Raw genomic sequence first — 23,918 nt, 5'->3', positions numbered from 1 at the left:
GGACCCCGGCGAGAGCCCGGGGGCGCGCGCGCGCGCGCGCCAGCCCAGAGAGCGGAACGCGGTCCCGAGCCGCGCCCTGCCCTGAGCAGGTGCGCCTGCCGCGCCGGCTCCAGCCTCAGCCCAGTGGCGGCGGCCTCTCGTCGCGGTTCCGCTTCCTTCCCCGCCGCCGCCGCCGCCGCCGCCGCCGCCTTCGCCCCCGCCTCCGCGCCGCGCTCCGCCCGGATGGCCAGGGCTGTGCGGGAGAATGGCGGAGCGAGAGAGCGGCGGCCTGGGCGGGGGGGCCGCGTCCCCGCCTGCCGCCTCCCCGTTCCTGGGGCTGCACATCGCGTCGCCGCCCAATTTCAGGTGAGAATCCCCGGCCGCCGCGTCCCGCCCTTCAGCCCGGATTGATCTGCCCCGGTTCTCCCCTCTCCCCCAACACACACACCAGACCCCAGAACGAGAGGGCGGCGTGGGGATGGGGTCTCTATCCGAGACGGATCCCCCAGAAGCCCCCTCAGCCCAAGTCCACACTGATGGCCGCTGCATGACCATGGTGCGGCTCCTTCCGCCATTCCGTGTCCTAGGCAAGGAGAGTCTGAGCTTGAATTGGAGGAGGGGGCGCGGAGGCCTCCTTCTCCCCGACTTTGGGGCTGCGGCGGGGCCTGGGATCTGCGTTGAGATCCCCGAGGAGGCAGGCTGCTTGGGGCTTTGCCTCTGCCCAGTCAGAAGCCTTCTGAATCGAGGTGGGAGCAGGCAGGGGTGCCCCCGTGGATCCCAGTTTCTTGGGTCGACCGACAACCTTGGTGCTGGAAGGAGGGAGTCGTAGGCCCTTCCTCCAGCCCTTCCGGGCCCAAGGGGCGCATCTCCCAGGCCTGGCATGGCTAGGACCCTCTGTGGATTTGGACAAGCACTGACCTAGTCAGATGTGTGCACGTGCGGAAGCCTTAGCCTCAACCGAGAGATCTTAGGCGCGGCTGTGGGAGAGGGGGTCTGGTTTGGAGCGCCTAGGAGTAGCCAGGGATATTGAGGGGGAGGGGTCCCTGCTGGGGTAAGTACCCAGGACCCTGATCTGAGCCCCTCAGCACCCCTCTCCCTGCCCCCTATCTGGTGTTAGGCACCTGGGAGGTGGCTTTCAGAGAAGTGGCAGTGGGTGTTGGGGAGGGGGAGGGATGAACGTCCCTCTTCCCTCCCCCACCCCACCCGTCCTGGCCGGTTGGAGAAGAGGATGTTACAGCTCCAGAGCCTCTGAGAAAGAGGCCTAGACATTCCCCATTGTTTCTCCACCTAATGAGCTGGTGCCTTCCCCTCTCCTGGGGCCCCCACCCCAGCCAGGCCCCAGCTGGGCTCTGGCGCCAACGCCTCTTCTGACCAAGAGGTTGCTGGCTCCCTGGCCCTCAGGTGATCCCTGGGGATCTCTAATGGCATCATCAGGACTAGAAATCTCCCCCAAGGCCCTGAGCTGAATGCAGAAAGACCAGAGGGAGGGGACCAGATGGAGGAGGCCAAGCCTGAAGCCTCGAGGGCTGGGGGCCTTGTGGTTAGTGCCTCAGAGTAACAGGGCTGACGTCTGAGCCTGACACCACCTGACACGTCACGTGCCGACTCCACGCAAACGCTGGCCTTCCTTCCAGGAGGCCCCTCTGCAGTGGGAGACCATGGCAGCCAGTTTAGATGGACCTGGGTTCAAATCCTAGCCCCACCATCTTCTCGCTGTATGGCCTGGGCAGCTTTTTGTCTTTTCTCAGTCCCATCTGTTACGTGAGCTAATTAATATTGATTCCTTAATGTGCATCAAGTCGGTGCTCAACAAGTGTCCGCCCTCCAAACCAGCGGATGTTTAGATGGCTCCTTACTGCTCAAAGCATCGTCTCTGTGCTGGCTCACAACCACCCCTGGCCTGGCCCATTGTGTGGAAGAGGAGACTGAGGCAGGAAGGCAGATGGCTTGCCTGAGAACCCCCAGAGAGTCAGGGTCTGAGGCTGCACTAGAACCCGGGTCTGCCTGTTCAGTCCACTCTACCTCCAGGCCCTGCCTCTGGCCCAGGGGACAGTTTGGCCTCCCCCTGGCTGCTTCCCCATCCCCAAGTGACAGCACTTTCTGTCCCACCCCTGGAATCCTTAGTGAGAAATGCTGACCAGGCAGGCCTGCCAGTGAGCCTGTCCAGCCCGGGACCCAGTGGGCGAGGGTGGCAGTAGACCAAGGCTGAGGCGAGGGCAGGCCCTGCAGGACGCCGTGGCCTGGCCGTGGACATGTGGCCCACACGTGGGAATAATAAGAGCAATGTCTTCAGCCTCTCAGGGCCCACCCTGCCTGCTCCAGCAGCCCCCGCTGCCCTTTCTGTGTCCCGCCTCTCATAGCTCTTAGCCCAGCAGGCTTCTCCCCCCACCAGGGGTTGGGCGGGGGGGACTGCTCTCCTGCGGCACTGGCCCGGGCTCAAGTCCTGCCTCGGCCTTCTTAGCTGCATGCCCCAGGAGTGGGTGCTTCACCCCCTGAGCCTATGTTTCTTCTTCTCCATGAGGCCGACTTTGGCCCCTGCTCAGGGTGGTCCTAAGACGTGGATGAGACAACACAGGTTGACTGTTTCCAGGGCCAGCAGAGCTGCGTTCACTCAGGACTGTTTATTATTATTATTACGCGTGTGCACATGTGCGTGCCCTGGGCACCACTGTCAACTTCCAGAAGGCACAAGGAGTCAACAGCTAAGCTTTGGTTTGCACCAAGTAGGTGCTCAGTATCGCCTTCATGGTTTGTCATCTAATGCAGGATAGAACTGGGTGCTGCGCTCCCAGACTACGGAGAACAGTGCCCCCTGCCAGAGAGTCACGCTGTAAAGGTCGCTGCCCAGAAGGTCCTGGCTTTGCCCAGGCCTCCTGCTGGGCACTTTCTATGCAGAGCATCCAGTCCTGCCTAGAACCACAGCAGTGGAGTGTCATTATCATCCCCACTTTGCTGCTGAAGAAACTGACGCATAAAGAGGTTAGCCACGTGGCCGAGCGGGGCTTGAGCGCAGGCGGTCTGAGTTCAGAGCCACCCTGGCCAGCGAAGGCCTGGCATAATCCTGGCATAATCGTCACAGAGGAGAGACTGGGGAGGGGGCGTCCTGGTGCGGATCTGGGATGATGGCGAGCGTTGGTGGATAGTTGGTTCAAAGAAACATGTGGTCTTTCTTTTTTTGATGATAGACATGCTCCAGCCACTTACTAGTGGTTCCCTTTGGCTGGTGCCTGGGAGGGATTTTCACTTGTGTCACATGCTTCTGTATTCTTTGACTTCTGATTTGGACCACAAGCACCGGTTACTTCTGTATCTTAGAAGGTAATAAAAGAAAATTGATCATTAAAGTGATACATGTTCTTTTTAAGGACATTCTGTGAGAGAATTTAGAAACTGAGCCACAGATACCTCGAGCTGGGTGGTGGGACAGGGAAGGGACAGTGGGACCGTCCATGTGGGAGGCTCCCGGAGAGTAAAGTGAGCAGGCTGCTTTGGTGTGCAGAGGGGGACCTTAGAAATAGCTCATCCAGAAGGTCTAGTTGTGGCACAGCGGAAACGAATCCGACTAGTATCCATGAGGAGGCGGGTTCGATCCCTAGCCTCACTCAGTGGGTTAAGGATCTGGCATTGCCTTGAGCTGTGGTGTAGGTTGCAGGCGTGGCTCTGATCCCGTGTTGCTCTGGCTGTGGTGTAGGCCGGCAGCTACAGCTCTGATTAGACCCCTAGCCTGGGAACTTCCATATGCCGTGGGTGAGGTCCTAAAAAGCAAAAAAAAAGAGAAAGAAATAGCTCATCCAGCCTGCACCCCTCCCCTTTCACTTAGGAGGAGACTAGAGAGGGCAAGTGGCTTCCTGAGAACACACAGCAAGTTGTGACGGAGCTGGGGCCATGACCCAGGTCTCAGAACTCGTCAAACAGTGGTGTGTTCTTAACCCCCACTGCCCGGGCTTGAGAGATGAGGCCACCAACAGGCGACAAGCAAGGACCCTCCTTACTCATCTCTTCACAAAGTTTTCTTTCTTTTTTTCTTTTTAATTAATTATTTTAAAAAATTATTTTATTAAAAGAGGATTTATTGGAGTTTCCATTTTGGCTTAGTGGTTAACGAATCCGACTAGGAGCCATGAGGTTGTGGGTTCGATCCCTGGCCTTGCTCAGTGGGTTAACGATCCGGTGTTGCCGTGAGCTGTGGTGTTGGTTGCAGGCGTGGCTCGGACCCCGCATTGCTGTGGCTGTGGTGTAGGCCGGTGGCTACAGCTCCAATTAGACCCCTAGTCTGGGAACCTCCTTATGGCACGGGAGCGGCCCAAGAAATGGCAAAAAAAAAAGGATTTATTTTAATATGCATAGCCTTTTATATCTTTCTTTTCTCATCTGGTAAAACTGCAAAGTTTTTTGCACTGTGCCAGGCTCACTGAGAGTCACTCCAGAGGCACAGACGTGGGCCTCAGCATCGTGCATGTGGCAGTGTCGTCGGACAGATAGATAGACAGACAAAGCCTTAGCAGAGAGGCGGGAGGTATGCTGGTGACTTGGGTCAGGGGCCTGGAGGGGCCCAGGCTCAGTGGATCAGGGAAGGGCCAGCTCAGCTCAGGGCTGGTGGCAAGTGAGTGTCACCGGGAGAAGGAGGGGAGAAGAGGGAGGGAGAGGCCTGGGCGGAGGGCTGGAGGCAGAAGCGAGCAGGCAGGCTCTGTGGCGCCCAGGCTGGCACAAGTGTGGCGCGGGCGTGTAAGGACTCAAAGGCCATGTGAGGACCCCAGCCTGGCCACCTGCAAGTGTTGGCATGACCACATCGCCTGGGTCTCTCGGGCTGCTGGGTGGAGAACAGATGAGGAGGCAGGGAGACCAGGGGGAGACTGGCCGTCCTGCAGGTGAGAAGGGACAGGGGAGGATGTGAGGGACGCTAAGAGGATCGGGAGCTGCCGTGAGGGGCAGAGGAGAGACCAGAGTCTGGATGGTACCAGGCCCCGAGGGGGCCACCCCACGGGAGATGAGAGTTTTGGCAGGCAGGTGGTGGAGTCCGTTGGAGACCTGCCGAATGTGAGGTTGGTGACCACTGGGGACCCCGTTGGAGCGTTCGAGCAGGAGGTTGGTTTTGGGTCTGGAGCTCAAAGAAGAGGATGGGGGTGGCACCAGAGACCCTGGGAGTCTCTGCGTAGAGAGCAAGAGGTGACCCCCGAGGACTCCGAGAGAACCTGGCATACCCAGAGCGCAGGCTGAGGCTGGGGACCGGGCTGAGAGTCGCCGTCCCCACAGCCTTTGGTGGGAGGAAGGGGGCGGAAAGCTCCCCGCCCTGGGCAGTGCCCCCGCCCAGCTCCGATGAAACTCCAGGGTGAGGACAGAATGTGGGCTTGGCCTTGGCAGGATTTCAACCCCAATTCTTGGATATCTGAGCCTTAAGATGGGTACTGGATTCCAGAGGCCCCCATGGGTCCCCCCGATTGGGTCCCTGGCACCATTGCTCTCTGCGGGGGGGGGATTCTTGCCCATCATGGGTGCCATCTCGGTCCCCGGCCCTGCTCTGGAGTCGCTCAGAAAACCTCTAGGAGCATCAGCACTGGAGACGCACTGGGTGCTCTTCTGGAGCGCCCGGGGCCGGGATCCCCCAGCCCTTCCTCTAACAGGCATTTATCTAGTGCCTGCTGGGTACAGGGCCTTGGGTTTTGTGCGGGCAGTGGAGCGGGGCAGGGGTCAGGGCCTGCCCTCGGGAGACCCGGCTCGGTGAGGGGCGGCCAGCCCAGGTCCAGGCTTGGAGGCCGGTGCTGGGGCCAGTGCAGCCCAGCAGGGAGAGCCGAGAAGACCCCAGGTCCCACCATGTGTCACAGCCGTGTCTGCATCAGAGTTCCTTCCTGTGTGTGAGCCACCACGTGGAGCCACAGGTCGCATGTTCTGTCTTCTGCTCGTTGCGTTGGCTGCCATTCTACACATCAACACACAGACTTTATAACTGAGACACGCACCCCGTCAGCTGGCGGGCCCTGGTGCTGGCTCTGCACCTGTTTTCCATTGTTCGCTGTTATGAGGACACACATCCGTGTGTAGAAAGGTTTTTCCAGGGGAGGGATTGTCTTCTCAGGGTAGGTTCCCGAAAGCCGGGTCACCAGATCCCGGGGTTCTTGCTCCATATCAGCACCCAGGTGTCCAAACAGATTAGACGCCCAATAACACCACATAGGGGTTGTCTCATGGGACTTGTTTCTTGAGGTGCCTTCTGTTTTCAGTGACAAGGACCCCAACGTGGACATGGTTGAGAAGGAAATTCCAGACCAGGGGAAGAAGCCCAGCCTGACCGCAGGGACCACCCAGGGCTGGGGCTGGATGGAGGATGGGCTCTGAGGCTGAGGTTGGGCCTGCTCCGCCCCGTCGGCCAGCACCACCCTCCCTCCCCCAGACTCTGCTGGGGGGCGCGGATTTCTGACTTGGAGATTTCCAGGTGCACCTGGAAATCTCCAAAGACCTGGGGACCCCAGTGGTTCACTCAACAACATCCATTAAGCACCTCTCAGATCATATACCACACAGTGGGCAAGAGAGACATGGTCTTGGAGTTCCCATTGTGGCTCAGTGGGTTAAGAACCCAACTAGTAGCCATGAGGACACAGGTTCCATCCCTGGCCTCCCTCAGTGGGTTAAGGATCCGGCGTTGCCGTGAGCTGTGGTGTAGGTCAAAGACGCAGCTCGGATCTGGCATTGCTGTGGCTATGGCGTAAGCCAGCAGCTGGGACTCCGATTCACCCTCTAGCCTGGGAACCTCCATATGCCGTGGGTGTGGCCCTAAAAAGACCAAAGAAAAAAAAAGAGAGAGAGAGAGAGATGGTCCTGCCCTCATGGACCCACTGCTTCTAAGGGGAGTCCACCATGGGCCACAGAGCCCAAAGGTAAAATTACAGTGACCCAGGACCCCAAGCAAAAGGGCCTCAGCCAGTAGCGGGGGCCCTTTAGCCTCACTAGGGGTCAGAGAAGGCTTTGTTAAGGGAACCAGTGGAGCAGGAGCCTGGATGTGGGGGGAGGCCCTGCTGAGCCTTGGGGCCACAGGTGAGGATTCCCAAGGGCAAGGGGAAGCCTGAGCTGGGGAAGGGTGATGAGACCAGATTTGCATTTCAAATGTCCCAAGGGAAGGACCTGCTTAGAGTAGAGCAGCTCAGCTCAGCCCTCAGAATGGGCAGAGTGACAGGCTGGACCTTGGACCAGAGATGCCCCCTGTCTCAAGAGGGACCTGTGGGACACTGTGGCTGGGACCCAAGGTCACTGAGCTGGCATCCTTACTTCCCTCCAGGAGAGCCAGGAACAGGAAGACAGGAACAGCCTCTGGGCAGCCAGATGCCTGGCTGGGATTTGGCCCTGCTCAGCTAAAGCCTCAGCACTTTTCCACTTAACCCTTAGTTCTCCTGCACTTTTAACTCCACCTGCTGCTGGGCTGAAAGAGCAAATTAGAAAGGGCTGCTGTAGGAGTTCCTGTTGCGGCTCAGTGGGTTAGGAACTGACTAGGACCCATGAGGATGCAGGTTCAATCCCTGGCCTTGCTCAGTGTGTTAAGGATCTGGCATCACCATGAGCTGCAGCGTAGATTGAGGATGCGGCTGGGATCTGGAGTGGCTGTGGCGTAGGCGTAGGCGGATGGCGGATGGCTCCAGCTCTGATTGACCCCCAGCCTTGGGAACTTCCACATGCCACAGGTGCATCCCTAAAAAAAAAAAAAAAAAAAAAAAAAAGCCTGCTGTTTTTAGGTGGAACAGGCTAACACGGAGATGTGGCAGCCTTCCCATGGCAAGGGACAAGGCCATGACATAAAGATCGGCACTCAAGAGGCTTATCTGTTCATTTAGGTGAGCGCCACTCAGGCGGGGGAGCGGAGGTGGCACTCAGAGTGTACGGGGAGCCGGCCTGGCTAGAGGCAAGGACTGGGGCGCCTCAGTGGGGGGCAAGGAGGTTAAGGCGGAACAGGCGGCCTGGAATAGAAAGATAGACGCCAAAGGTCAGGGATGTCTCCAGAGACCAAACCCACGACCTCGAGTGACCGTTAATAGGGACGAGACCTCAGGAACCATCTCACTCGCATGGGCCAGTGGGTCTGATGGACCAGCAGTGGCTGCCTCCGCAGGGCTGGGGTCTCCAGGTCTAGAGGCTGCAACCTGACCTGTGCAGGTGAGGTGACCTGACCTGTGGAGGTGATGTGGCCTCGTGGTGCTCAGGTCTCAGGTTTCCAAGGGGAAGGTGGATGGGTGGCTTTAGGAAGGAACCTCCCTTCTGCCCCCATCCCTCCTTCCCTCCCCCGTCCTCCTCTCCCTCCATCCCTCCTTCCTTCCTCCTTCCTCCCTCCCTCCATCCTTCCTTCCCTCCCCCCTCCCTCCCTCCTTCCTTCCCTCCTCCCTCTTCCCTCCCCCCTCCTTCTCTCCCTCCTCCCTCAATCCATCCCTCCTTTCTCCCTGCAGTTGCCCTCCTTGAGCTCAGAGGGACCAAGGGTCTGCTTAGCTTTCCCTCCGTGAAGGCTCTCGGGGGCTTGGGCTGAGAGACCCAGAACATCTGGCATCTGGAGAAGCAGGAGGAAAGGGTGGGGGTGGGGCCGGGGAGGGGGATGAGTTGCAGAGGGGCCTCCGTGATCAGCCAGGCCTCCTCACAGCACCCTGCAATTCACAGACACTTCACCAGCCCCCAGGTACGGGGGGCCTCATGTTGTATGTGGGGAAACTGCAGGCGTCCGACAGCTTATGGCTGGGCTTTGGTGCTCCTCATCTGTAAAATGGGCTTATGGCTCTTCCAAAGCTGGAGTGAGGATGAAGGGAGATGCCGAGGATAAAGAAGGCTGGAGGCTAGAGCACCCCGCCTGCCGCTCAGGAGATGGGGCGGCCGCTCCTTGTAAGTGAGGGAGTCAGGATTTGATCTCTTGTCTCCAAACCTGATATGGCGGCCATTCTACCGTCCTGCCTGGGTTATGAGAAAAAGTAAGATTAAGGAGCTCCCTTAACCCGTTCCACTGGAGCCAGGGATCAAGTGCAGGCTTTTGCGCCCCAGCCCATGCTCTCTGCCGTTGCCCTCAGTACCCTCTGTCCGTCATCTGGAGTGGCTGATACAGCTGCCCCTGCCCGACCCAGACCTGCTGTCCCAGGAAGTGGGAATATCGGCTGATGCTAAGATCGGGCGTGTGGGGATGAGCTGAGAAGCCCCAGCCCATGTCCAAGCCAGAGCCTGCAGGTCTTCCCCGAACACGTTGGTTTGAGAGGAGCCAGTGGAGACCGAGGCTGTCCTTAACAGACATCTCCTGAGCACCTAGTGCATGGGAGATGACCGTCCCAGCTCTGCCCTCCAGACTGCACTGGGTTCATCATCTGCTGGATGCAGAGCAGGGGGTGTGGGCTCCATGTACCCCTGAGCTGCCTGGGGGGTGTGTGTCTGATGCAGGCTGAGTCCTGTCTGCTCTCAGACCCTGCCATGCCTCCATGCAGATGGTGACACCAACCACAAGTGAGGGAAATGACAGGGGACCAGGAGGGCTTCCTGGAGGAGCAGGCTTATCTGAGCCTTCCACCAGCAGGCAGAGGTTGAGATCCTGCCACGTGCTCCACCCAGACGCTGGGTTAGACTCTGGGGAGGTGGGTGCGAGAGACAGGCAGTCCCACACGGAGCTGCAGATCTTGAATGCCAGGCCGAGGAGTTGGCCGCTAGCAGGGAATCCTGGAGGGTTTTGAGTGGAGGACAGAAGAGCAGTGTTTCAGGCGGTGCAGGCCGGCTGGTGGGGAAGGCCAGGGACAGAAGATGCAGGAGCTTGACTGAGGATGGGCAGACACAGATCGGGCACCTCTGGGTCAGACATCCCCATGGTCCTGCAGCTGTCCGGTGCTGGCTGAGTGGCAGGGCTGCCCTCTCTGGGTCTGGCCAGGCGGCCAGTGTGCATTGACCATCTGCTTAGTGCCCACCTCTGGGTTCTCCTCCCAGGGCCAGAGATGCCACCCTGCACCAGCCGGACAGAGCAGGGCTGCCCTGGCTTCGGGCTGGGCTCCCTCCCCAGAGACCCCTGATTCCACACCATGCCCACCCCCAGCCCTGGGAAGCCACCATCCTCGGGCTCCAGGTCAGAAGGGGCCTGAAAGAGCACTTTGTCCATCCAGCCCCCTGGCGCTGGTCAGAATCCCACTGTGCCCCTTGCCATTCCCTCTAGGGGCCTCCCGGCTTATGTCGCCCCGCCCCGCAGTGGCAGGAGACTCCTTCCCTCCCTTCCCTCCAGGGCCCGCACACCCCTCGCCCTGGCCTGTGCCTCTAGGCACTTCCTGGGTGGGTGCTGAAGTCTGAAGCCCCAAGAAGGGGGCAGGGTTCTGGCTGCACTCAGGCAGGCAATAGAAGCAGCCCCGACCCACCCCAGGCAGCCCTGTGTGGACGCCGCCTGGGCCCACAGAAACCTCCCTGATGGGGTGTGGGGGCTGAGCGAGTAGCTGTGGAGATGGGGCATCCACTTCTGGAGAATTTCAGAACCCCCTCCCCCAGTCTGGCCACCGTGAACCCTAATTGTGGTGCTGGCCCTTTAAAGCAGATCAGGGGCTGGCTTTTGGGGGGAAATATCCCAGATTTCTGCCATCTGCTTAGAAGCCTGGACCAGGGAGGGGGGCCACCCCATCCCCCGACAGGGGCATTGGAAGGGCAGGTGGAGCCGGTAGCATCGATTGCAGTAACCTGATCCCGCGGGGGAGGCGACAACGGCAGCGGCAAAGGCCGGGGGAGGAAGCTGCCTGCAGCTGAAGGCTGGCTGGGAAGAGCTGGGGCCAGGCCGGTCCGCAACCGCTGCCTCTTCCCCCAGCCCATCTATTTTTAATGAGCTCCCCGGGCGTCTGCAGCGGGCAGGACGCAGAAAGGCAGGCCCAGGCTGTGGAGGCCCGAGGCCCCAGCCCTGCCCCGAGCCCTGGCCCCCCCACCCTTCTGGGCATGAGAGGGCGGCCCCGGGGCTCTGCAGCCCCCGGGCCGGGCAGGGCTCTCCATGCAGCTGGTGCTGAAGATGGATTCGAGCCCAGACAATGACAGCTGGTTGGAGGATCAGTGGGAGCGCTGGTAGGGGTGCGGGGACCGGTGGGGGAGGGGGGAGCTCCACTGAGCTCTGGGTCTCTGTTGGTCGGGTTGAGGCAAGAGGCCGGGGTGTGGGCCTCCGAGGTTCCCCTGGGGCTGAGCCCGTGACCTTTCCTAAGTGACCTTGGACCGGGGGGTCTCCCTTGCTGTGTGCCTCAATCGCCTCGTCTTATTGAGGAAAAGACTCAATTCTCCCCAACTTCCTTAGCAGAATTCTCCCAGTGTCCCTCCCACATTGAAGCCTGCAGAGTGTCTGGGGCTGGGGGGCTGGAGAGGTGAGGGGACCCGCAGGGAGCTCAGTGGCTGGGACAGCCCCGCCCTGGGGGGCTTTTAGGGCGGGCCGGTGGGTGGGGGTGGGGTGGGGGGGTGGGGAGAGGGTCCCAGGACACCCAGTTAGAGATTCGATGCTGAAGCGCTGAAGCGCTTGGGTCTGCCTCTGAGCCCAGGCCACCTCCACCTTCCCTGACCCCCGCTGTTCAGGGCCCAGAGGCTGGGGCAGGAGGATTGGGGGTGTGCGCTGATGGGACCAAGAACAGAATGGGGCACGGTCTTTCCTAGAACAGCTAAAACCACCCACATTGACCCCTGCATTCCCGTGCCTCGCTCCCAGGGCTTATGAGGCATGGGACTTCCTGGGCTGGGGACATGGAGTGCTGCTCCAAGGTGGAGCAGGGCCTCTGCCAGTACCTCAGGTTTGGTCACGGCACAGATTGTACAGGGAACCCCCACTCCAGGCATCCTTTGGAGACTCTTCTCATCTCTCTCTGTCCCCTCTGTGGCTGAACTGGCCTTGGCACCTGCCTTGACCCTGGAAGCCATTTCTCTGGCAGAGCCTCAGCTCTGACCAGCTGGGCCTTCTAGGCAGGGCCTCCTGCTTGGCAGCAGGGTGGACATCTCCCAGCCCAGAGGAGCTGGAATAACCCGGGGCCTCCCTTTCCACTGCCCCCCCCCCCCCGGAGGCCTGCCTTTTGACTCGAGCCCCAAACTCTTTCCCTTTCTGTTCAGTACCCCTTGCACTGGTGCAGGGGGAGCCCAGGTCCCATCCTCTGGGGGCTGCGATCTGCCTTCGAGGGGCTGTCCCTTGGAAGAGCTATTAGGGAGACATCAGAAGGCCTCAGTCCGCTGACAACAGTCCCTTGAGTGGTAACTCTGGCTTTCTGTCCCCATCAGGCTCACCCATGACATCAGCCTGGAGGAGTTTGAAGATGAAGACCTTTCCGAGATCACTGATGAGTGTGGCATCAGCCTGCAGTGCAAAGACACCCTGTCCTTACGGGTAAGGGCGGGCTCTCAGGAGCCCCTGAGTGGGGTGGCAGAATGGGTAGGGACAGGAGTGAGAGCGCTTCTATATCTAGAGGGGCTTTCCGCGTCTGCGTGGCATTCTCATTAAATGAAATAACATGCAGGAAACATGCAGTGTGATGCTTGGCTCCTATCTTGATGGCTCAGATTTTTTAAATTATTTATATATTTTGCCAAGGGCAAAGGCAGGAAGCAGCTCCTTCAACTGCCCAGAAGGAAGAGAGCAGGAAGTCTTGAGGTCTAGGACAGTAGCAGTTAGGGCCAGAATTAAGGGAAGGTTTGGGACTCCCCTAATTCCTTTCCAGAGCGGCCATGGCAGAAGTCCTGAGGCAGAGCAGGGTGGAGTCTGGCAGAACCTGCAGTGCTTTGGGGCAGGACAAAAGAGCCAAGGCACTCCCTTGGCCACCACTGCACCAAGCACACCCCACAGCCTCGCAGACCCTCTCTGGCCCACAAAGGAGGCCTCTGGAAGGTTAATCCAACATTGCTGCTGCTTTGGGCCCCATGCCTTTGTCACAGGACAGATGGCTCCCACTCCCAGAGTTCTGAATCCCACAGGAGGTGGGGATCCTGGGCTGGATGGGGATTCTCCCTTGTCTTTCCAGAACAGGAAGAAGGGGCTGCTAGCCAGGAGAGGGAAGGCAAGCACAAGTCTAGGTTGCAGAGCCCAGAGCTTCTCTCAGCTCCTGGGAGGGTGGGTGGCCCTAGTAGACACGGTGTTGGGGGAATGGTTAGCAAAGGAGAGCTGCAGTGAGTTGGGTGGGGTGCCTGTGTTGACCTTTTCTTGCCCCCAGAGATTCTGCAAGCTCTGCCAGGCCAAAGGAAACCAAAGGGTGAGGCTAACCCTCCAGTACCCTGTACCCCAACCCACCACCCTCTGGCTAGGCCAGGCAGGGATGGAGAGAGAGGCTTTTTTTTTTTTTTTTTTTTTTTTGCTTTTCAGGGCCGCACCCGTGGCATGTGGCGGTTCCCAGGCTAGGGGTCAGCCTTCGCCAGAGCCACATGCGGGATCTGAGCCACGTCTGCGACTTACGCCACAGCTCACAGCAACGCTGGATCCTTAACCCACTGAGTGAGGCCAGGGATCAAACCAGCCACCTCATCGTTACTAGTCGGATTCGTTTACCGCTGTGCCACAGGAACAGGAACTCCAAGGCCATTTATTGTGGACCAGCATAGCTTCTCTAAGGTCATACACCTGTTGGGGACTCCCACACTGTGCTCTCCCCAGACTTACACAAGCTGAGCCTTGAAGAGGGAGAGGGTGGTCCTTGCAACCCGCAGGACCCTGAGGCAGTACCCTGTGGGGCCTTAGACAAGCTCCAGGGGGCTTTCACATAGTATTGCCAGTGAGTCCTCACCTCTCTGGGAAGCTGGTAGGCAGTTAACTGGTGAGGGACCTGGAGAGTCGGGGGATCTCTCCAAGGTGTCAGGGAGTTCATGGCAGAGCTGGAACTAAAACGGGACTCTTAACTGTCAAAGTTAGGCTGGCCTGAGAGAAAATGTCAGGTTGGAGGGGCCTCAACCTGAGGACGGGGGAGGGTGGGGATGCCACTGCCTCTTCAGGTGCCTCCCATTTGCTCAGCATCCCTCTTCCAGCCGCGCTCAGGTCCTCCTGTCCTCCTGTCCGCACTGCTTCCCTCCCGCTCTCCCTCCCCTGGCTAAGATCGGTTCCTCCGTTTTCCTCACTGCCCTCCTCAAAATACTAACCCCACCTCCATCCCTTGCGGGGCTGAACTCCTTGGTGACCCTGCGTCCCCATGGCAACAGTGGTGACCTCACTCTGGGCTCGGCTTACTACCAGGATGAGGTCACTGGCCGTTGCCAAGGGAACGGGAGGGTGCAAAGAATCGGGAAGCGGGGAACAGTGGAGAGGGGAGAGGTATGGACTGCGAAAGGCACCGACTGACGTGGGGAGGAGGCGGCCTTGCCCATCCTCGAGGGGGCAGGAGGGCACGGTTCCCTCTCGCGGGGCTCCCTCTCTCCCCCTCTTTGCCGCCGCGGAATGGACTCGCCCGCGCGGGGGGCGGTGCGCGGCGGTCTCGGCCCCGCCCAGGCCCCGCCCCCTGACGCCCCTCCGTTCGCGCCACGCAGCCCCCACGCGCCGGGCTGCTGTCTGGGGGCGGCGGCGGCGGCGGCGGCAGCGGCGGCGGGGGGAGCCGGCTGCAGGCGGAGATGCTGCAGATGGACTTGATCGACGCGACGGGGGACACTCCCGGCGCGGAGGACGACGAAGAAGAGGACGAGGAGGAGCGCGCGGCGCGGCGTCCGGGAGCGGGGCCGCCCGAGGCCGAGCCCCGCCAGGAGACAGCGCCCCGCGGCCAGAGCCAGGGCCCGGGCGGCGGGGACACATACCGGCCTAAGCGACCCACCACACTCAACCTCTTCCCGCAGGTGCCGAGGTCTCAGGTGAGGCGCCAGCGGCTGGGGGCGGGGCTGAGGGGGCGGCGCCCTGGGGCAGGGCCTGGAGAGGTGTTAGGCACACCTGGCATCTCAGGGCCCAAGGCTGGGGATCGGGAGGGATTGCGGGAAAGGGACTTGCTGGTCTGGAGCAGGGAGAAGACTCCAGCCTACCAAGACCTTTCAAGGCCTCCGAGGGGGAGGTCTCTGGGGAGGTGGTCGCAGAAGGCAAGTCGAATCTGCCCTAAAGAGGGGCCGCGTGGGCCTGGCTGGGTTTGGAATCTTGAGCCGAGAGACTGAAGGAATGAAGGGGCTGAGAAGGGCAGTGGAAGGATCCGGGTGAAGAGGGAAGTAGAGGATTCAGAGAACAGGGCTTTGAGGGTTTGCAAGGCTATAGGGTTCCTTCCTGGTGAAGGTGCTGGGGGGAGCTGAATCTGGAGAAAAGGGCGCATGTGATGTGGCGAGGGAAAGTCGTGGGAAACTGTGATGAGCAGGGCATGGGGAGCAGCAGCCGGTGTGAAATGCCGGCAGCTGGGGATTCCCAGAAGCCGGCACGAGAAATGGGAGGTGGAGCTGCTTGGCTGAGTTGGGGGCCTAGGGCCCCTGGGCCAGGTGGCCGAATGCCAGGGAGGGTTGAATAGAGCGGGGAGAGCCGGCTGTGGCCCATTGTCTTCCAGGCCCAGTCTGGAGAGGTGCAGAGGAGCAGCTCTAGGAGGTGGGGCTGTTGGTGGAGGGTGCAGGGGCTGCAGGGAAAGGATTGGTCCCTTTCCCAGGATCCTCTGGGCTGGATTTTGGCAGCCAGACTCATGAATGTGAGAGCCTGTGAGGGTGTTCTCAGAGGAGGGGGCCTAAGTTGTACGTAGGGAGCCTTGTGGGTGGGCATCGTGGCGGGAGGGGTCTCAGGGGACTGAGAATGTGGGGTGGTGTCCCAGAGATCCAGGAGGGAGGGCCTCTGACAACTACATCTGTCACTCCTCAGTCATGTGCTCCTGGTGGTGGTGGTGGTGGGGTGACGACCATGTTCTGGATTTGTCATTTGGATGATTCATCCTGGTCCCCCAGGCCAGCTGCTGGGGAGACCCTTCCTCCTGCCTTTTTCAGGCTGTACTAGAATGTCTCTGCCTCTTTGCTAGGCCATAGCTTTCAGGAGATTTGGGCTGAGAGTGAGCCTCTTCCCTGTGACCCCCCCCACCCCACCCCATGCCTGAGACTGGGGATCTGGCTCTTGCCTCTCCCCCCACTCCCTCCTGGACTCCCCAGCACACCCGGCCATCCCCACCTTTGTTGAGGCTGATAGCGGCATCTCCCTGAGGGTTGGCCGGCTTTCCCGAGCCAGGAGGGTGGGCTGTCTAGAGCCAGTAGGCCTTAGCCGGGAGGGCTGACACTTGCCACCCCTCCTGCCTGCTCCAGAGGGTTGGGGGTGAGGCCCTTGGCAAGTGGTAGGGAGCAGGGGTGGGGATGAGGGAGCAGCAAATGGCCTAGGGATGGCCTGATGGGGGCAGGGCCGGGACCTCCCTGTGCCGGGCACTGTTGAGTGCTTCTGTCACAAGGCCCTTTTGTCCCCTGCACAGGACACACTGAATAATAATTCTCTGGGCAAGAAGCACAGTTGGCAGGATCGGGTGTCGAGATCATCCTCCCCCCTGAAGACAGGTAGGTTGGGACCCTTTCCCTTACTTTCCTGGCCCCCGCCTGCCCTGTCCGAGTCCTCACTGCAGGGAGCAGACCCAGCAGTCTCCAGCCTGCCCGGGGAAGTGAACTGCCTGTCCCGCAGGCCTGCGCAGGCTTCTCCAAGCTGGGCTGTGGCCCCAGTGAGAGCACTGGCCCCAGCCAGCCGAGCGCCTACAGCCCGGGAGGCTCCATCCTGGTGTCTGTGTCCTGGTGCCGAGAGGAGGGAGCGGGTGGCCTGGGAGTCAGGCGTGAGGGCCCCTGCCTTCAGCACTGCCCTGCCTGCCCTCCAGGGGAGCAGACCCCTCCTCATGAACACATCTGCCTGAGCGATGAGCTGCCACCCCAGAGCAGCCCCGCCACCACCAAGGATCGAGGCACCTCCACCGACAGCCCTTGCCGCCGAAGTGCCGCCACCCAGATGGCACCTCCCAGTGGCCCCCCTGCGGCCCCACCCGGTGGCCGGGGCCACGCGCATCGAGACCGCATCCACTACCAGGCGGACGTGCGGCTGGAGGCTACGGAGGAGATCTACCTGACCCCGGTGCAGAGGCCGCCAGACCCCGCTGAGCCCACCTCTGCCTTCTTGCCGCCGGCTGAGAGCCGCATGTCGGTCAGCTCCGATCCAGACCCTGCCGCCTACCCCTCGACTGCAGGGCGGCCGCACCCCTCCATCAGTGAGGAGGACGAGGGCTTCGACTGCTTGTCGTCCCCAGAGCGGGCCGAGCCGCCGGCAGGAGGGTGGCGGGCGAGCCTGGGCGAGCCGCCGCCGCCTCCACGGGCCTCGCTGAGCTCGGACACCAGCGCCCTGTCCTACGACTCGGTCAAGTACACGCTGGTGGTGGATGAGCACGCACAGCTGGAGCTGGTGAGCCTGCGGCCGTGCTTCGGTGACTACAGTGACGAGAGTGACTCGGCCACCGTCTACGACAACTGCGCCTCCGCCTCCTCCCCCTACGAGTCGGCCATCGGGGAGGAGTACGAGGAGGCGCCCCGGCCGCGGCCCTCTGCCTGCCTCTCCGAGGACTCCACACCCGACGAACCTGACGTCCACTTCTCCAAGAAGTTCCTGAACGTCTTCATGAGCGGCCGCTCTCGCTCCTCCAGTGAGTTGGCAGCGGGAGCCGTGGGGGACCCAGGTGGGGACAGCCCACGTGAGGGGGTTCCCCGGTGGCAGCCTCGGGTCCATCTGGTTCAAGGCTTTCGGACTGAATGCGCTCTCCCCCCCGCGCAGCCTCGCCCAGGGCTGGGACCACCCCCCTCTAGCCTGTCCCCTCACCCACAGGTGCCGAGTCCTTCGGGCTCTTCTCCTGTGTCATCAACGGGGAGGAGCAGGAGCAGACCCACCGGGCCATATTCAGGTAAGCACCCCGGGTCTGGGCTGGCCGCCCTGGCCTCTGCCGTCACGTGGCCTAAACCCAAACCCGCCACTCAGCCCCAGGCGGACAGTGTCCACCCTCTAGGAACTGAGTCCAGTGGCAGAGTGGCTGGTTTTGGAGCAGCGTGCTGTGCTGCCCGGGCCCAGGGCTGAGCACCTAATCCGGCCTGGACAGGGGCCCAGGAGGGCGCCCAGCACAGGTGCCTGACCACCCCCAGCAGCCAGGCCTCAGCCTCCTCCGCGTGGAAACACTCGCTTCCCATGACCTCTCACAGTGGCCATGCCCCTTGGCCGGGAGGTCAGTGGTAGATGCCTGTCTAATGGGCCTTGGTCCCCCGCCCCCAGGGAAGCTAGTGTGGTGACAGGCACATGGGACGCTGCGCACGTTCACTGAACCAGTGCTGCCGATGGCGCAACTCCACCCCAGAGCAGGGCGGGGAGTAGAGGGCTGGCTGGAGAGGCCACGGTGGCAGACTCCTCACGGACGCTTTTGGAGACAGGTTTGTGCCTCGACATGAAGACGAACTTGAGCTGGAAGTGGACGATCCTCTGCTGGTGGAGCTGCAGGCCGAGGACTACTGGTACGAGGCCTACAACATGCGCACAGGTGCCCGCGGCATCTTTCCTGCCTACTACGCCATCGAGGTCACCAAGGAGCCTGAACATATGGCAGGTAGTGTGCCTTCCCTGCACCTGGTGCCACTGGGCTCCGCCGTCTGCCCTGCCCCGACTTACTGTGCGGTCAGCCTGTGCCCCACGTCTCAACCACCCATGATGGGGCTGGGCGGAGGCCATCAGGTCCATTTCACAGTTGAGAAAAGTGAGGCGACGCCGCCTCTGCTGGCTCTGCCTCTCCTCACGCTACGCTTGCCTTCCAGCCCTGACCAAAAACAGCGACTGGGTGGACCAGTTCCGGGTGAAGTTCCTGGGCTCAGTCCAGGTTCCCTATCACAAGGGCAATGACGTGCTCTGTGCCGCTATGCAAAAGGTACGCGCGCCTCTGGGGAGGGGGCCCTGCCCAGTCCCGAGCCTCTCCTGGCAGAGGGACACCTGGCACCTGACGTTCCTGTCCCTTACCCACCCCACAGATTGCCACCACCCGCCGGCTCACCGTGCACTTTAACCCGCCCTCCAGCTGCATCCTAGAGATCAGCGTGCGGGGCGTGAAGATAGGCGTCAAGGCTGATGACTCCCAGGAGGCCAAGGTGACCACCCCGGACTGGTCCCCGGCTTTGCCACCAGCGCTCCAGCCTGTGCGCCCGCAGGCTCGTGACCGCCCTTTCCTCTCTCTCCTCTAGGGGAATAAATGTAGCCACTTTTTCCAGTTAAAAAACATCTCTTTCTGCGGATACCATCCAAAGAACAACAAGTAAGACCACGATGGAAAAGAGGTCAAGGCAGGGGCTGGTGGCCAGGGGCTATGATGGTCAGACGCGGGGGCGAGCATGCGCCGTGGGTCTGAGCCCCCAGCCCGCCCAGACTGCTGTCCTCCCACAGGTACTTTGGGTTCATCACCAAGCACCCTGCTGACCACCGGTTTGCCTGCCACGTCTTTGTGTCTGAAGAATCCACCAAAGCCCTGGCAGAATCCGTGGGGTACGTGCGTCCTGCCGAGCGCCCCGGTCTCAGGCCTGGAGCACGGTCCTCGTGCTCAGCGCATCCCTCCGCCCCGCCCGCAGCTCCGCACACCGTCTGCGGGTCACAGGGCTGCCGTGGCCTGGAGAGCGGGCAGGGTGGTCTTAGGTCCCAACTTCCTAGCTGTTGGGCCCTTTCTTCAGTTGGACTCTTACTCAGGAAACACCATGTGTCGAGGACGGAGCGAGCGGCTCCATCTGGGGGAAGGGGAGCCCTGGGCAGGGGGCTCTAGTCCTGCTCCCTCCCAGTAATTCCTGTGTCTGCCCGCTTCCTAGGAGAGCGTTCCAGCAGTTCTACAAGCAGTTCGTGGAGTACACCTGCCCCACAGAAGATATCTACCTGGAGTAGCAGCGCTGCCCCACCCTCTGCATCCCCCGGACCCTCAGGCCGGTGCCAGGACAGCTGGCTCCTGACCAGACGTGGCACTGCCTGAGGACGGGCACCCGCCACCACCAGAGGATGGGGAAGTGGGGGGCGGTTGGCTGAGGGTGGGGAGGGCGGGGGTTATGGGGAGAGGCAGATGCAGTTTATTGTAACATATGGGATTAGATTCATCTATGGAGGCTGGCACGGGCTGCCCGGGGATTGGGAGGGAGCAGGGCTGGGGGTCTTCAAGCCCCTGGCCAGGAAGGGTGCCCATCCTGGGAGCAGAGGGCCTTGTCCCATCTTGGGCCTCACTCACTCCCCTGCCAGGGCCCCTGGGCCTCTGGCCACTGGCTCCTGCGACTGCCCACGCCAACCCTGCCCCTAATTCCCAACCCCAACCGAGGGGTTCTGAGCTCAGGCTGAGCCCAGCCACCTACCGAGGACTTTGCAGTAAGGAAACGGCGGCAGGTAGAGGTGCGGTCCCTGTTCCCAGCCCTGTCACTCGTGTGGCCTCTGGATGGCTCCCACCGCCAGCCTCACTGGCATGCTGGCCCCTGGCAGGTGTGGGGCCTCACAGGGAAGGAGAGAGCCACAACGGGGCCCTGCCCCGGCAGGAAAAGGAGGCTTCCCGCCCTGGCCCGGGCCAGTCGGGGCCTCTCGGCTGCTTCAGCTGTCGCCCCATCTTGGTCCTGTCACCCTGGCCACACCTATTAAAGTGCCATTTCCTGTCGGGACCGCAGCGGGTGTCATCTGCTTGGATGCCCCCCTCACCCACCTCAATTCCATCCCAGGAAAGCCCGAGGCTCTGCTGCACAGAATAGCTTTATGGGGGGCTCCCGTCACAGGTGTGCGTCGTAGTAATACTCAGCCATGTCTGGCCCGTCCCGCTTGCGCTGCTGGGCCCGGGAGAGCAGGGGTCGAGGGCCTCGCGGCCATGGGTGCTTGGGTCGGACCCCGTAGTCTAGAGAGAGAGAAGAGGGTGTGAGGGGGAGGGAGAATCTCTGTTGAGTCCACTGACGTCCTCCCCGAACCGATGCTTTGCAGTAAGAAGGCCCTCTTCATCTCAAGGCTGGACCTGGGTGGCCTCTCCTCGGGCCGGTCCCCCCTTCCGGGAGGGGCGGGGGGGGAGGGGGGGAGGCAGGAGGGGAGGTACTACCATCCAGCAGGCCCGAAAGTGGCTCCGACAGTTCCAGGGGGGCTGAAAATTCCTCAGGAACAGATCGCTGAGGCCTGTGGGAGATGTCGGGGTGCTCAGCCCAGGCCCCAAAGCCCACGACCACCTCTCAGTAAAGGGAGGCAATGGCCCAGGGTGGGGGACTGGGTGAGCCCCGACACCAGGGAGGGGCTGTGCTGCAGAGCACCCCCACCCACCGCCAGGTCCCCCTGTCCCCCACCCCACTGAGCCCTGACCCTGTGCCCCCAGGAGCTACCTCAGTGGCTGGGGGTGGAGGAGCGCAGCAGCCAGGACAAAGTAGAGGAGGGAGAGGCTCAGGCCGGCCCTGGGGTGCAGAGCCCCCAGCATGGCGAGAACCATCTTCTGCTCCGTCCCTGATTCCGGCCTCTGTCGGCCCCTCCCCCGCCAGAGGGTTGGAACCTGCTGCCAAGGCCCAGGCGCCTCACAAAGGGCGTGCGTTCCAGGGCTCGGCCCGGGGGCTGGGTCACAAACCTCCATGCTGAGCTTTGCAGTTTGATTTTACTGAGGCTGTGGGTCAGCAGGTGGCAAGCCACATCTTGTTCTAGTGTCACTCATTAAGGCTACAGACCTTCCGAGTTAGATCTCAGTTCAGATCCCCACCTTGCCTCTTGCTAGACAGACGTGTCACTTGATCTCTGTGGGCCTCAGTTTCCTCACCTCTGAGGTCAGGTACATACATAATGTGCCCAAGGACACAGGAGCCCCGAGCGGAGGACACTGGCACTGGATCCTCACCACCCAGAGCACCAACCATTCCCATTAGCCTCCTTCCTGCGTGCGGACCCACCACTGCCCCATCTCCCACTGGCACCGTTGCAGTCCCAGGAAGGCCCCGCCAGCTGAAGGGCCCAGAGCAGCTCACTAGCCCTGGTCCACTCAGAAAGCCCCCAGCAGAGCCCGCTCTGAGGGCCTTCCCCACTCTGCCCCCTGCAGCTTGGAACAGCCTGACCCTGGGGACTCCATGGGCCCTGCCACCACCCCTGAGGCTGACAGAGGGGTTGCAAGTTAGGTGGCAAAGCCTGGGACCCGGTGCCTTAGCTTTCCGAGGGCAAGGACTACAGGACCCCAGTCCTTGACACCTTGTGGGTGTTCAATAAATACTTTTTGAATGAATAAATGCAGTGTGACAGGAGGCTGGAGATGGCGTCTCGTCACAGGCCTGAGGCAAGGCTGTGGGGTCCTTTGGTTCCTGCCCAGCCCCCGCTCAGCACAGCGTGGACTGACTTCCCACTGACGGCCTCCCTTTCCACGTCCCGGACACAGCTGGCTCCCACAGGCCAGCCCTGGCACCCTCTATCCCTATCCATTCCTGACACTCAGGCTCTGCCTAACTGCACACTCCTCACTTCCTTGCCTCTGGGAGGCCACCTTCTTCCTCTCTGGCCACGACATCCCCAAGCCTAGCTGGGGTACACCAAAACCTCTCTACGCCGCCTGCCATTGTCTTATTTCAGCCCCATCCACTGTTACAAGTCTCTGCCCACTGTGCCCTGCTCCATCTCCCCTCACCCTCAGGCCACCCTGCATCAGGCACTGAGATGAGGTTTGAACCAGGCCCCCTCCCCAGCGCCCCCTAGAGGCAGGTCGCAGTTTCCTGCCTGAGACTCCATGGCCTGTCGGATTGGCCTTGACCTCACCCTCCAACCTCAACCCCTTAGCTGGACTCCTGCCCTCAAGGCCCTTTGGCCCCAGCAGTGGCTTCACACCACTGTGACACTATGCCTGCTGTTTTTGCACACACAGCCTCCGCTCCCAATCTGCCCACTGAAAAGCGAAGTTTTACCAATTTAAACCCTGCTTGAATGGAGGGCTCCCTGACCATGAGCCCTCCAGTGGGCCCATGTGGGCAGGCACCGCCATGTGCCCACCTCCAAGCTGACCACTTTCCCTACACGCTTCCACCGACTGCAACAACCCGGCGCAAGGACGCATTCACACATCTGTCCCCACCACTAGCCATGAGACAAGAGCAAGGAGCTGACTCACTTCCAAACACACACATGAGGCACAGAGCCCGCTACATTGACGAGTGCCCTGCAACGCTTGTTAAAGACAACCCGGGGTCGTGGCCCTCACGCAGTGGCCACCTGAAGACTCAGTGCCTTCGTCCCCTGTCCCAGGACCTGGGTGGCGCTTCTCAGAGGCACTTGGGGAAGGTAGTCAGGGAAGGGCCGGCTCCCTCCAGGGTGTCTGGGAAGGGGTGAGGCACAGTAGACACAGTGCAGACAAAGCCCCCTTAGGACCTAAGAGGTTCTAGAAAACTGGCTAGAAACTCCAGCCGGAGTATGAGGTCCATTCCAAGGGCAAAGCGGCCGAGGAAGGGGAAGACCAGGCAGAAAGTGGCTGCACTGGCCAAACCCCCTTCCCTCCCCAGCAGCCTGCGCGGCTCCACATAGGCCTGGCCACCAAGGAGAGCGTTCAGGAGGCCCCAGCTCGTACCCTGTGAACCCGCCCCTGGCTGTCCCCAGAGCCTCTGGGGCTCCCATCCCTGCCAGTCTTACCACCGGCCCAGCGCTGGCACCATGCTGGCTGGGGACTGAAGTTCCTTTCCTGTAGGAGAAAAGCCTTCTGCTCGAAAGCAGGGGTGCAGGACTTGAAGCGTTGCTCGGCACTGAGCTGGGCCCACCACCAGCAGGCTCCACCACGAAGCAGCTGGCAGGCAACAGGGCCCTGTGGCGGGGAGGGGCAGGCAGGCTCCGGCCAGAAGACAGGGGCAGCTGCCATCTGCCACTGAGGTTCAGCCTTTTTGTCGTCAGCAGAGACTGGAGAGAGAAGCATTACTCCTGCGGCTGCCCCAGCAGGCAGCTTTCCATGCTGGGTGAGGTCAAGGCCAGCTTTCTGGGGCTAAGCTGGGTCCCAGACCTAGCAGAGGCGTCTCAGCCCAGTGACAAGGGGTGGGCCTGTGTCTCCATCACTGGAGGGTGTGGGGGAGCTCTGGTGGCGGCC

The 23,918-nt window shown here is 61.3% G+C and overlaps 2 protein-coding genes across 5 annotated transcripts; one reads left to right on the top strand and one right to left on the bottom strand.

Moving 5' to 3' along the window:
• MAPK8IP1 (mitogen-activated protein kinase 8 interacting protein 1) lies at positions 1-20,516 on the top strand. Of its 2 annotated transcripts, none has more exons than XM_003122834.5 (12): positions 1-345; positions 12,199-12,304; positions 14,425-14,739; positions 16,302-16,383; positions 16,692-17,504; positions 17,684-17,759; positions 18,277-18,449; positions 18,655-18,764; positions 18,865-18,981; positions 19,075-19,145; positions 19,274-19,372; positions 19,687-20,516. In XM_003122834.5, the coding sequence occupies exons 1-12, from the start codon at positions 245-247 to the stop codon at positions 19,757-19,759; spliced, it is 2,136 nt and encodes a 711-aa protein (XP_003122882.1). In that variant the 5' UTR covers positions 1-244; the 3' UTR covers positions 19,760-20,516. The 2 variants fall into 2 exon arrangements, with proteins under 2 accessions (XP_003122882.1, XP_005661016.1); XM_005660959.4 differs by lacking the exon at positions 1-345 and adding an exon at positions 10,566-11,013.
• Positions 19,093-23,840, bottom strand: FREY1 (Frey regulator of sperm-oocyte fusion 1). 3 transcript variants are annotated; one of them, XM_085011382.1, is made up of 3 exons: positions 23,474-23,734; positions 20,934-21,007; positions 19,093-20,738 (listed from the first exon to the last, which is right to left on the bottom strand). In XM_085011382.1, the coding sequence occupies exons 1-3, from the start codon at positions 23,494-23,496 to the stop codon at positions 20,617-20,619; spliced, it is 219 nt and encodes a 72-aa protein (XP_084867508.1). In that variant the 5' UTR covers positions 23,497-23,734; the 3' UTR covers positions 19,093-20,616. The 3 variants fall into 3 exon arrangements, with proteins under 3 accessions (XP_084867508.1, XP_084867507.1, XP_003122881.3); XM_003122833.5 differs by lacking the exon at positions 23,474-23,734 and adding an exon at positions 21,208-21,592 and having other exon boundaries at positions 20,587-20,738; XM_085011381.1 differs by lacking the exon at positions 20,934-21,007 and having other exon boundaries at positions 23,474-23,840.
• Positions 23,841-23,918: the final 78 nt, after the last annotated feature.

Source organism: Sus scrofa, chromosome 2 (assembly GCF_054392235.1).
Source record: "Sus scrofa isolate SSC_HxYL_T2T_F1_AM1 chromosome 2, Sscrofa_HxYL_maternal_Yorkshire_Landrace_v2.0, whole genome shotgun sequence".
NCBI classification, from domain to species: domain Eukaryota; kingdom Metazoa; phylum Chordata; class Mammalia; order Artiodactyla; family Suidae; genus Sus; species Sus scrofa.
This window is presented reverse-complemented; position numbering and strand designations above follow the sequence as displayed.

Coding starts and splice junctions, on each gene's coding strand:
- FREY1 (XM_003122833.5), bottom strand. CDS start 21,449: ATGGAGGTTTGTGACCCAGCCCCCGGGCCGAGCCCTGGAACGCACGCC. Junction 21,008..21,207: donor CTCCACCCCCAGCCACTGAG/GTAGCTCCTGGG, acceptor CATCTCCCACAG/GCCTCAGCGATCTGTTCCTG. Junction 20,739..20,933: donor ACTTTCGGGCCTGCTGGATG/GTAGTACCTCCC, acceptor CTCTCTCTCTAG/ACTACGGGGTCCGACCCAAG.
- MAPK8IP1 (XM_003122834.5), top strand. CDS start 245: ATGGCGGAGCGAGAGAGCGGCGGCCTGGGCGGGGGGGCCGCGTCCCCG. Junction 16,384..16,691: donor ATCCTCCCCCCTGAAGACAG/GTAGGTTGGGAC, acceptor CCTGCCCTCCAG/GGGAGCAGACCCCTCCTCAT. Junction 19,146..19,273: donor TACCATCCAAAGAACAACAA/GTAAGACCACGA, acceptor GTCCTCCCACAG/GTACTTTGGGTTCATCACCA.